This window comes from Gopherus flavomarginatus, chromosome 2 (genome assembly GCF_025201925.1).
Source record: "Gopherus flavomarginatus isolate rGopFla2 chromosome 2, rGopFla2.mat.asm, whole genome shotgun sequence".
NCBI lineage: Eukaryota > Metazoa > Chordata > Testudines > Testudinidae > Gopherus > Gopherus flavomarginatus.
Genome location: NC_066618.1, coordinates 167,356,616 through 167,369,189, shown reverse-complemented (window position 1 = coordinate 167,369,189; position 12,574 = coordinate 167,356,616). Strand labels below are relative to the sequence as shown.

Sequence of the window (12,574 nt, the reverse complement as noted above, 5' to 3'; positions counted from 1 at the left end):
CATATATAGAAGAAGCAATTTAAATAGTCAGATGGAATTCCTTATTATTTTAACCCCTTTAAATATTCTAGAATGGTCTTATTGCCTTTGAGAAAGTTTGCTTGTTTCAGTGGCCATTCTCTCTCTGTTTCACCAGTTTGCACACTTAGATGTTTCTGGGTGATATCATCAAAAGGTGGCATGCAGCTTTTTTAATAAATGGTCATTGAGTTGTAGTAATGAGGAAAGAGGTGGATCCAGTTATACTTGGCCAAAAAGTGTTAACATTGTTATGTTGCCAGCAAATTTATAATCTCAGAACTGCTAAAGACTCTGAAGTGGTCTTGCTCCCAGGGAAGACGACCATTTACTTCAGTGGGAGACAGCAGCAGGCCTGTGGTTTGTATTGTGTGCACATGCACCATCAGGACTCTGACTCATGGGATGAGTGTGCTGCTTCATGAGTGATAGGGGAGAGAAACTTGTAAATCGATCAGACACTCACAGCATGAACAAAAGGAGCATGCTTTGTATGAAATTTGCCCAATGACGTTTTTAATGTCATTCCAATTCTTTGTTTTTCACCAAGTGAATTGTTTGTTTTTATAGCAGTATATCTAAAATGTGTGTGCATATATCTAATGCTGAAATGAATATGTATATTAATATAAATCAATCTACTCTTTCTACAATCAAACGTTCTAGCAGGAGGAAAACAAGATATCCCAGCTGTAAATCTCAGCATAGGATGAGGTGACACTAAGTACATTAAGAATGCCTTAGGACTTTGGAAACTTCTGCATGTTGGTTGACTGATGTGTAGGACAGGATCCTGCTATTAATTATACTCTATAACTTGACACAGGACTTTTCCTTCTGGGAAAAAAGCTTTCAGTGTCCTCAGTTAAGAGCTATAATTGCTGGCAATGCTTCCACCTACACAAGTAATTACGATTCAAGACTGTTAGTGTATACTGTTCAACTAGCAATGGAGCATTAAAACCTTATTACCCTAATGTAAAGTGTTACCAGCTTCCTATCACTGCAGTCCTGATTGCTGACTAAAAGTTTAAAACCCGGCTTCATTGAAAGGCCCAGTTTGTAAAAAGAGGTTCTGAAGAGCATTTGTTGTCAGTAGGGATTATTCAGTCTTGTTTTCCCCCATCACTGTGACAAGACTATGTTGGTCTCTTTGCCTCCATTTGCAGTGAGGTGGAGAAATAGATACTAATAGCTCCGGAGGGAGCGTTGAGCTATAAATGCAGAACATTGCTTGGTCTTTGCTATGGTGCTGGGAGCAAACTTTGAGAAAAAGGAGCATCCATCCATATGTCTGCAGTTTCTGTTCTGCTCCTGAGAGCGTCCGGACTATCCTCTTGCATTTAGAAGAGTCGCTGAATCCTTTTATTTTCTATACTATATAGAAGGGGTTCTCCACATTTTTCTTTCTGAGGCCCTCCCAACATGCTATGAAGACTCCACAGCCCACTGTGCCATAACTGTTTTTCTGCATATAAAAACCAAGGCTGGCATTAGAGGTAGCAAGCAGGGCAATTGCTCAGGGCCCCATGCCACAGTGGGCCCCGTCCGTGTAGCTAAGCTGTTCAGGCTTCAGCTTCAGGCCCGAGTGGCAGGGCTCATTGAGGTGGAGCTTTGGCTTTCTGCCCTAGGCCCCAGTGAGTCTAATGCTGGCCCTGCTTGGCGGACCCCTTGAAACTTGCTCACGGCCCACCAGGGGGCCTTGGACTTTGTAAAGAAAATCCTAACATGATATGTGATTATTTTTATATAGACGGAAATAAGAGGAGAAAAGCTACTTGAGAAAAATGGCACAACATTAAGTCTAAATTATTACACATGGCAGAAATTTTTAACTTTTGAAGTTCAGGATAGAAAGTTGAATCAGGAAAATCCTCTACCTTAATGTGTTCTCCACTTAGGAGAAAAATGGCCTTATTTCTCAGCATTCATTCAATATGATTCTGGGGGGGACTTTTCATTCCCACTCTGTTTTTCATATCCTGACTAAACCCAAAACCAACCCTGCCAAATTCATATTTCACATGTTATTCCAGTGTTGAAATTAGAGATGATTCAAGTACTTGACATTTCAGTTTGTATTTTATTCAAAATTCAAAAATGGGCCTGTTTTGCCAGATGATAGCCATATTTTGAGACTATTTTTGCACAAAAATTGGCTGATTTCCAAGTGAAAATTGTCCCTTTTTGAGTGAAAAGCAAAATAATGAACTATAAGAGTTTTGTTGGTGTGTGGTAACAGCCATGTCACCAAATTTGCCAAAATCAAAATTAATGAAGCAAGAAGTAGTCCATAATTATATGCCCAATCATGACCAAGTTTAGAATCCCATAAGAAAAAGCCACTTGTTCAGTAAATTCTATTAACTTTTGGAATATTTAGATTCTCATCTCTACTACTTCTTGTTTTTTAATCTGAAATAATACTCCCGGTTGTATGTCTACCAACATCATCCCTAGATACTGAAGTGATTAGAAGCCATATAAATAAAATAAAAAATATTAGAGAAAATCAGAACATCGTTATGAACATGTAATAGACCAAAATGAATTTTTTTGTTAGAACTGGTGATTTTATAGGGCTCATAGCAGAGTGGGGAAAAAAGCCCTATATAATTATATATTAGCCATAAATAGATCAAATTTAAGGATTCCATATATTACATATTCTGACTGAATTACTGCAACTTTTACTTTTTATAGTTTTAAATATTTGAAGTGCATACTTGTATACCTGTGTCTGTGGGGAAAAAAGTACTGTGGAAAGTTAAGAGGTCACCATTTCATGGTAAATTAAAACAAGGCTTACAAAGTTCAGCAGTTCATAGCTAAAATTTCCACAGCTCTGGCATTTCTAAATAGGGCTCTTCAATTAAGCTTAAAATGTTCTGTTCAGACCTTCACACAAATGAATCGCTGCAAACCAGAAATCCAACCACCAAGCCTTTCTGAACTTTGCAATTTCATTTTCTTGTTCAAAGTATGTAAGTGAAATTACTGTAGCATTAGCAGTTTGCTGTAAGATCATTGTATAATATCAATGATAATACAGTGTGAGATACCAGGGAAATTATTAGATGATTAAAATATATTTTTTAAAGGGAGGGGAGAAATTAATCCTAGAAAAAGCCCCTCTTACACACAACAATTCTAAAGGAGGCCACAAAACAGGGAAATTGTAAGCATGAGGATCTGTATTTAAGTATTTCATTTATGTAGAATTTTGCTTATAGGAAAAAAAGCCTTGGGATTACCATCTCCTTTTCAAGGACAGCCACAAAGGATACAAGCATTTAACATAATATTCAGTTCCTCCCTGTCTTTTCAGTGAAAACATGTTAAGCGACTCACATAAGTGACTTTCTGTAATGCTTTTTTAAACCCTGCATATTGCTTTTTCAAAGAGAAGAATAATGGAGTTGAGTTGTGTGTACTTTTTAAAGAGAAAGGAACCCTCCTTCTGGGACCTACGCATGCTAAGAATTATGTTGTGTCTCATCGTCTCCATGCCTAATTTGCTCCTTTCAAACAAACTAAAGGTTATTTCTTTTTTCTTTTCAGCCCTGCAAACAATGTAGGAGCTGAAAGCAAGTTGAGTCCTTCTCATCCATCAATAATAAAGGCTCTAAGCCAAATTATGAGCTGAGTGACTGTAAGAGTAGCGACTAAGAGTCTGGGGATACTGACCCTTGCCATGTAACAGGGTTGTAAACTTGACAAATGCAAGCTGACTGGTACCATGAAGTAAAGAGCACTTTCTTGCCAGTACTCCTGTGATTCCTTTATGGCAATACCTGAGTGCCCAGTTTCCTTCAGCAGCTTTGCACAGGTTGGATCTGCTTATATTGTAGGAAACCATATTGTTGACATTGATGCACAGGAGGGATCAGGATCCAGCTCAGTCTCCTATCTGTGTTGACTGGACACCTGAGTCAGTCTGGACTCCGTGCACAGGGAGCAGATCCGTTGAGTAAGAAGGTGCCATTATTACCCAGTAACTATTCTGAGCTGTCCCCCCAGGCTTTAAGGGAAATGCACCTCCACACTGCAGACCAAAGAGGAGTGAGAAATTCCGTCCTGCCACTGGACAGTGGTCAGCATTACTATAGGAGCATGAATCTCTCCTTACTGGGCTCCTGTCTCCAGTCTTCCTTCTGGCTGCAAGAGTGGCCAGTAGCCAGATTCCAGAGATAGTGAAGGAATCTGGCTGCTTCCTTGCTTCTTTATAGTGAGAGAGGGTGGAGGGGGCCAGGCCAGGCCGTAGCCAATTAGGCTGATGTAAAAGGGCTGCTGCCAGTCATACTGCCCTTTTCCTCACCAGAGCCTCTGCTGCCTGTCCTGAGCAGTGGTCACAGTCCCACTCTGACTTCCACGGGAACAGGATCAAGCCCGTGGTTTGCAGCATTCTGTGGCCCTGCAGCAAGGGATCCTGTCTTCTCCCCCCTCCCTTGTCTCTAGACCTGGGGCTGTGCCACGTTCTTTCGCTAGCTCTGCCTACTGCTGTACCTAAACCGTTCCAGCAAAGGCCGCTTTGAAAAACTGCACCTCGACTGCTGGGGCAAAACAGCGGAGCTCTCAGTTTGCAGTCAAGCTTTCTCAAAGATGGGCCCAGGATGCTTTAATTATTATTCAGGCATGTAAATGTCTGTGCTTTGTGCGGTTTCATTCGTTACTGTAGCAACTTGAAGCTTTATGTGATATCTCCCTTGTATCCTAAATGGCCTGTCCTCAGTGGCGGCACATTCAATAAGCCTTTAAACAAAACCTGGATTGCAATTTATCCAAGTCTTTTTGTCCATGTCAACTCAAATAGTTGCAACTGAATTGCCACTCTTACAGGCTACTGCCTATTCATATGCATTAGCACTTTCCAAGGTTAACATTGCCCTACAAGGGATATTCCTAAAGAGAGAGAATAAAAGGTAGCCCAGTTTCATCCTTGGGGATGTGCCCCCAATGATGATAAACTGCAAGAGCTTCCTCATTCTGCTACAAGGAGACATTGTTGAGTAGTAGATCACAGAACTGGGAGTTCGGACTCCTGGGTTCTCGTCCTGCTTTTACCAGTGATGTGTTCTGTGACAAACCACCTAACCACTCTATGTCTCAGCTATCCAGGTGTAAAGCAGGTGTACAAAGGGGTGTAGTGAGGCATAGATACCTTTTGTTGAACTGCTTTAAAATCCTCCAGTGAAAGATATTCTATAAGTGCAAAGAGTGATTGTCATCGTAATTCTTATTCTATAACATAACCTTTAGTTTCTGCCATAAAAAAAATTAGGAGCCACTCTAACCCCCCATTTCCTGACCCAGATCACTCATTTATGAAAACAGAACAAGACCAAAAATTAATTGAGCTCTACATTGTCAGTAACCTTCTGCAGATCTAAGGAAATTTCTCCAACAATATCGCTTTATTCCATGGTTGTAGAAAATCATTAAAGAATGTTTGGGATGAAAACCTGTCCAATAAGATGAAATGAGAATGTTAGTATGTAAATAACTACTTGATCTGTCATGCACTGAACAGCCTAACATCTTCTCCAGACAAGGGGGGAGCTCTCTAAGATCCCAAGTCTGAATATCTGGGGTTTGGAACACAAAGCACAGCTTTTTCCATACTGTTGCAAATAAAACATAATGTAGGGCATTTTGGAAAGACAATAGGCAGCATGCTGTCCTAAGAAGTGTATTTTATCACCACTGCTCAGATTACCAGTACAATTTGTCTTCTAGGGGCCTACTTGTAGATTTTCAGCTTTTCAGAGCAGGGGCAGTCTTTATTTCTGTGTATTGCACAGCATTGAGCACCCTGTCAGCATTAAATAATAATTTTTGGCAACAGAGATTGTTACCAGGCCAAAAATATAAAATAAATTCACTTTCAGAGCAAAGCTTTGGGTACAGGTTACTCTGTATCTTCTTGGAGATCCCAGGATGACTCTGGTTTTCAAGCTTTATTCCTACTCAGCATCTATTTTCCTTAAACAGCTCTGAAAACTTATATGTTACTCATGAACCATTTGAACCCATTAACTTTAGAAGACAACTTGGAACAGTGTTGACTGGAAAGGACAGTATTGGAAAGGAATCTGCAGTGCCCCTGCCATTCACAATATCAAGATGCTGTTACAGGATTAAATTCTTATATTAACTGTAGAGCTATTTCAATTTTTCACTGTAAAATAACCATTTATGGGGTGCATAGATCAGCCTCCACCTTCTGAACCTGCCTGTTTGTGTTTGTATTGTACATTAATTGACAAGTTATTTACTATCAGACATGTCTTCAGAAATAAGTTGCAGTAAAATGTAACTCTAGAGCACATCCCTGATGGCCTTTCTCCTCTTTGCATTGCACTTTCCATCATCATGTTTCTTTCACTATAATAATAATAATGAGTCACGCTGAACTGTGCCAACTACCAAACAAAATGAGAGAGAGAGAGAGAGGCAGAACTTCTCATACCCACCAGTTCACGTACAGTCACTTTTGTGGCAAATCATAAGGGAGGGAGATGCCTAGTCTAATAATAATAGTAATAGACAGGAGACTGGTATTTACTGTACTTCATGGGCTGCAGTGATGTTCTCCCTTATTGCTCAGAATCCACTAATGTTTACATTTCAGGATGCTGGATGTTATATAAGGACATAAGTTGGTAGGGAGGGAATCATTTTGTTGAGAAGAAATTGGAAATGGAAGAGAGACGTATGGGTTGAGTGTATTCTAATTAATGAGAATTATGCTGGATGTTTTTAAAACAATCCTTCTTATTTTCAACCTTATTCTCTTTGGGGTGAATTTCATACGTGCTTATATTATCCAGCTGCCTTTTTGATTCAAAACATGGTAGGCCATAGAGCCAGCAGGAGTTAATCGCACAGTCTGAAAAGAAATGGATTCTTTTCTCCCTCTATACCATGTTCGTTCTGGCTTCATCTGCATTAGGAAGCATTTAGCAATTAAAAGATTAGGCCATTTATATAAGGATGATGATCAAGCCATGTATAGAATGACGATGACTGTCTAAGACAATGTGCACAGAGTACAGACAGACAGACAGAGTGTAAGAAGAATAGCAAATTGCATCTGAAAAAACGGGAGCATAAATCCTTAGTTCAGTTGCTCATATATGCATTATTTCTTGGGTATTATCATTGTGTTTTCCCAAGTGGTTAGTTGTTGGCAGGACAAGAGAGAGCTCTTCCTGTGTTACAACATACAAAAGAGATTATGCCTAAATGAGCTAGGTCACTTCTACAACAGGTCTCTTCTCGGTCAGCCTTTTTTGCTGTAGCTCCCACTTTAGGATACAAAAATGCACAGCTTGTTCCTAATAGCTGCTGGTTTGTGTTATTAATAACTTAGTGCAACTAACCATGTTGGGTTTTGTTCACAGGTCTGAAGCGTAGTTACACTTGTAACATCTGTAATGTCACTCTAAACTCAATAGAACAGTATCACGCTCATCTGAAGGGCTCCAAACATCAGACCAAGTGAGTACTTTTCCTGTTAGTACTTATCTGTCTGTCTGGTGTGGGTGATAGTAGATGTAGATATAAGAAAAACACTATGCACTCCCATAATGCCTTTCATCCAAGGATCCCAAAGTGATTTACAAATATAGACACAAAGATATTGGTAGGTACCTGTAGAGAGAGGCAGGGCTGAATATAGATCAGTCTGACTGCGTTCTTTGAACCTGAAATGCAATGTTTGTTCTTTGTTACCTGTTCCTCTAGAGCTTTGTTGTGGCAAAGCATTCTGGATATCACTCTTTGGCATGGAAGCCTGATGAGAACAGGCTTTCTCACAAGTTTTGAGCATATTCTGTTTTCAGATGGGTCACAAATACTTTGGGGAGAAGTGGTATATTTGGCACTTATGCTTCTCAGCTCAGCCAAAATCTGTGTGCAGAGATGTGAGAAAATTCAAACAAGGAATGAAATTAGCTGAAAATACAATGAATCTGGTGTTGTGCTGTGCTTTCTACTTCAATCTCTGTTTTCGCTAAGATTTCATTAGGGGTGGTTGGCTTGATCTGGTGCACTAGATGCATGGTAACCTGATGCATCCTCATGACTCCACCCAGCTGTAAATCTGCTTTCAGCTTATCATGGTTTCTAGGAAACCAGTTATGCCTTGATGCTGGACACTTGAACTGATTTTGTGCGTTTCAGTTCTGGCTCAGATGAGTGTGATCTTCCTGCCAGGTGAGCTGAGTTTGAGGAATTTTTGTAACGATGGTTGTTTGGAGGTTAGCGTATTACAACAATTGAAAGGGATGGAACACTCCCATTGACCTCATCTCCTAAACAACTTCCGCTTCTCCCTTCAGTACCCACCTGAAGTCACACCTCTGTAGAAAATCCCCCCTTCCTTCATTTGTATCCATTAGACCATCCCTCTCCTGAGCTGTTAGCTATGACTTGCTTTGTATTTATCTCATCTTTAGGCTGTAAGCTCCTTGGGCAGGGAATGTTTCTTATCTCTGTTCTCTAAAGTGCTGTGTAAATTTACAGCACAGCTTGAACGTTTTACACTCATAACTTGCACTTCTCATAATTTACGCTGGTCTGCATTTTGCCGTGTGCAGTCTGTGCTTTAATTTATAAAGAATATTGGACACAGATTAGTCCACTTTAAGTGGCTTTGATGGTATGTAGTAACCTTCTGAATACATATATGTTCCCTCTTTAATAAAACTGTATCTGTGTCTTCAGCTCAGCAGGAAGAAAAGGCCAAAAAATAAAAACAATAAATAATGCAAAGAAAAGTTCCTAATCCCAGGCAGATTCCTTAATATTCATAGGACACAGAGTACAGATGTGATGCACAGGGAATGACAGGCTGCAGGGCAAAAATATGGAACCTGACAAATAGAGTAGCATCATTTTGCCAGAAAGCAAAAGCAGCTATTGAATAGGTTTTATGACTTTCTTTAAAAGAAGAAAGGAAATACCCAGACTGAGAACTGAGAGCGTTCTGTGGGTTCAGGGAGAAGTTTTTCAAAATTAAACCAAAAGACTTTGCATGAGATTAGGGCTGAAGTGCGGGTCTGGACTCAGTCACATAATCCCGTTGAAACGTTCTCTCTCCCTTAAACACTGAAATATTCTCTATTCGAGACAAACCAGGGAACAGCTGTGAGGTCAGCTTGCCTGTCTGTCCACTTCTCCAGCCTGAAAGATGCATCCTTTTATGTGAAAAGCAAATGGACAGCAGTGACCCACCAAGCTGACATGCCAACAACTTCCAGTAGTTGTACAGATGCCACAATCAGTCAAGCTTAAAGGCGCTGAGTTTGGAACTTCTCTTGTGCACTCTCTACAGGAAAGACATTGACTGTAAGGACATTAGATGGTTCCAAGTCAATACGTTTGTTTTGTGATGTAAAGCAATTACCTGTTAGCCAACTTTCCAAGACTTGAGGGGGATCTGCTCTGCCAATTTGTATAAATTATTAAAATAAAATTATAAAGGTACATAGTACCAAAGAGTAGATTAATGAACTAATCTCTCTTAATATACTTTGAGCTTTGGGAATGGTTCCAGGCACAAGTATTCAATATTACTCTGACAGGAAGGATTTAAAAGGTATCATTAGTTTCTGAGACATTTTAGGTGGTTTAAGAAGACTCAGAAGTTTTCAGGAGGATAAATCAGGGTCATGCCAAACCAGAAGGGAGAAGTAATTTCTGTGCCTTATTTTTTTTCTCAAAGAGCAAGCCTAGCCTTTCACCCTACAATTTCCACAGCTGATGTGAGTCCTTCTAAGGTGCCTAGTGTGAATCACATTTGCTATGATATTATTTATTCATTGTGTATCTGAATGGCCCCCAAATTAGGGTAATTTTTTTTAAATTACATAAATTTAGGCTAAATCCACTGGCCGAACCTAACATCCATTTCTTGCACATTGTCATTCTCCAGTCATTGTCTTAGATGTGTTTATCTTAGCATATTCACTGCATTGCTGTAGGATTTTCCACCTGAAGAACTTGACATGCCTAGATTGATTTGGTTTGCATGAAGTCCATTACATCATGGGCACATTTTCACTAGCAACTTTAAAGCGCTGCTGCAGCAGTGCTTTAACATGGCTTGTGTAGTCGTGGCATAGTGCTGGGAGAGAGCTCTCCCAGTGCTATAGAAAAACCACGAGGGGCGTTGCTCCCAGCACTGAGGCTGGTGCACTGTCTACACTGGCGCTTTACGGCGCTGAAACTTGCAGCGCTCAGGGGTATGTTTTTTCACACCCCCAGGCAAGAAAGTTGTAGCGCTGTAAAGTGCCAGTGTAGACAAGCCCTATGTTAAGATGAGCCCTGGTCTATGTCCCCAGTCGCTGATAATCCACTGGGAGGGTGAGGTTGTAGGAGCACAAAAGAATTGCAACATCTGTGATGCCAAAGGGTAGCTGTAAGAACGTAAAAACAGCTATACTGGGTTAGACCAATGGTACACTTTCTGACAGTGATCAGTGCCAGATGCTTCAAAGGGAATGAATAGAACAGGACAATCATCAAGTGATCCATTCCCTGTTGTCCAGTCCCAGCATCTGACAGTCAGAGGCTTAGGGACGCCCAGTGCATGAGGTTGCATCCCTGACAATTTTGGCTACTAGTCATTAATGGATCTGTCCTCCAGGGACTTATCTGATTCTCTTTTGAACCCAGTTATACTTTTGGCCTTCACAAAGGCAAAGAGTTACACAGGTTGGCTGTGCATTGTGATAAGAAGTACTTCCTTTTGTTTGTTTTAAACCTGATGCCTATTAATTTCATTGGGTGACCCCTAGTTCTTATAGTATGTGAAGAGTAAATAACACTTCCTTATTCACTTTCTCCTCACCAACCATGATTTTATAGACCTCTATTATATCCCCCTTAAGTCATCTCTTTTCCAAGCTGAAGAATTCCAGTCTTTTTAATCTCCTCATATGTATGCTGCTCTATATCTTAATCATTTTTGTTGCCCTTCTCTGTACCTTTTTCATTTCTAAGAAATCTTTTTTGAGATGGAGCGACCAGAACTGCATGCAGTATTCAAGGTGTTGGCATATCAGAGATTTATATAGTGGTATTATGATATTTACTATCTTATTAACAATCCCTTTCCTAACGGTTCCCAACATTCTGTTAGCTTTTTTGACTGCCACTGCACATTGAGTGGATGGTTTCAGAGAACTATCCACAATGACTCCAAATTCTCTTTCTTGACTGGTAACAGCTAATTTAGACCCCATCATTTTTGTATGTATAGTTGTGATTATTGTTTCCAATGTGCATTACTTTGCATTTATCAACATTGTATTTCATCTGTCATATTGTTGTCCAATCACCTAGTTTAGTGAGATCCCTTGGTAGCTCTTCACAGTCAGCTTTGGACTTAACTGTCTTGAGTAGTTTTGTATCATCTGCAAACTTAGCCACCTCACTGTTTACCCCTTTTCCAGATCATTTATGAATATATTGAATAGGACGGGTCCCAGTACAGATCCTTGGAGGACCCCGTTACTTACCTCTCTCCATTCTGAAAATTGAGCATTTATTCCTACCTTTTGTTTCCTGTAGTGACCAATGAAGCTCCAAAAATAGGTGGTGTGGAACAGAGGTCATTGCAAGGCAGTTGGTTGATTTAGCACCTCCTCATAGGACCTCCTAATAAGCAAGGATGGATAATCTCATGGTTAAAGTGACTGGGATTCAGGAGATCTCAGTTCAGTTCCAGGCTCTGCCCCAGAGCCCTTATGTGACCGTGGGGGAGTCGCATAATGTTTTGTGCCTCAGCTCTCCATCTGTAAAGCTGGATGATCATATGTCCCTGACCCACAGTGGCATTGTGAGGCTTAGGGTTTGTGTGGCACTCAGCTATTATGTGGACAGGAGCTGTATAAGCAGAGCTCTATCTGCCAGAAAACAGAGCTGCCGGTCTTTACCAGCAGAATCCCAGAAGAACAACAGCTGTAGTCTTGTGCTGGGATTAGCCCCTGCTCTCTGACACAGAGAGCTGTCATTTACCCTCCCCCTGCCAGTGCCAACCTTCCTGAGTCTGCTCAGTCTAGAAGAGCTTTAGGACCCATCCCACCCTGAGGCTATCACCCAGCACTAATTTCAGAGGCAAGGGTTATTTTCAATAGACTTTTTTATTGTTCAGACAGCAAAGGCTAAAGCAAATCATTTGCATAGCAGAATAGCCTCATGGATGTAATTTGAAATAAATTAGATGGTAAATAGAGATCTGCTAAAGAAGTTGTCTCTCATTCTGGCAACATCAGCAAGGTTGCCTTCTGCACAGTTACCTATGTAACCTCACATTTTTGATTTTGTATCCATTCCTCATACTTTATTCAGCTCTTCAATCACCAATTACATATTTTTAGTCATCTGCAATTAGCAAGGTGTCATCTTCAAATCTTAGAAGATTGGTCCTTGTAGAAAGATGTTTCCTTTGTATCCCAGTGGTGTTTTTCTGATTTTTTCCTCCCAACATGCTCTGATGAAAATTTGAGAGAGAGAGAATCTCTAGCCTCTTGGACTGTAGAAGAAACCT

General features: G+C 40.4%; 1 protein-coding gene across 1 annotated transcript in view; it reads left to right on the top strand.

The window, feature by feature from the left end:
- Nucleotides 1–12,574, top strand: part of ZMAT4 (zinc finger matrin-type 4) — a 183,841-nt gene that overhangs the window by 157,857 nt on the left and 13,410 nt on the right. Inside the window, exon 6 of the mRNA XM_050940296.1 lies at nt 7,422–7,518. Coding sequence (XP_050796253.1) covers nt 7,422–7,518 — 97 coding nt within the window. The remainder of the gene's footprint in view (nt 1–7,421; nt 7,519–12,574) is intronic.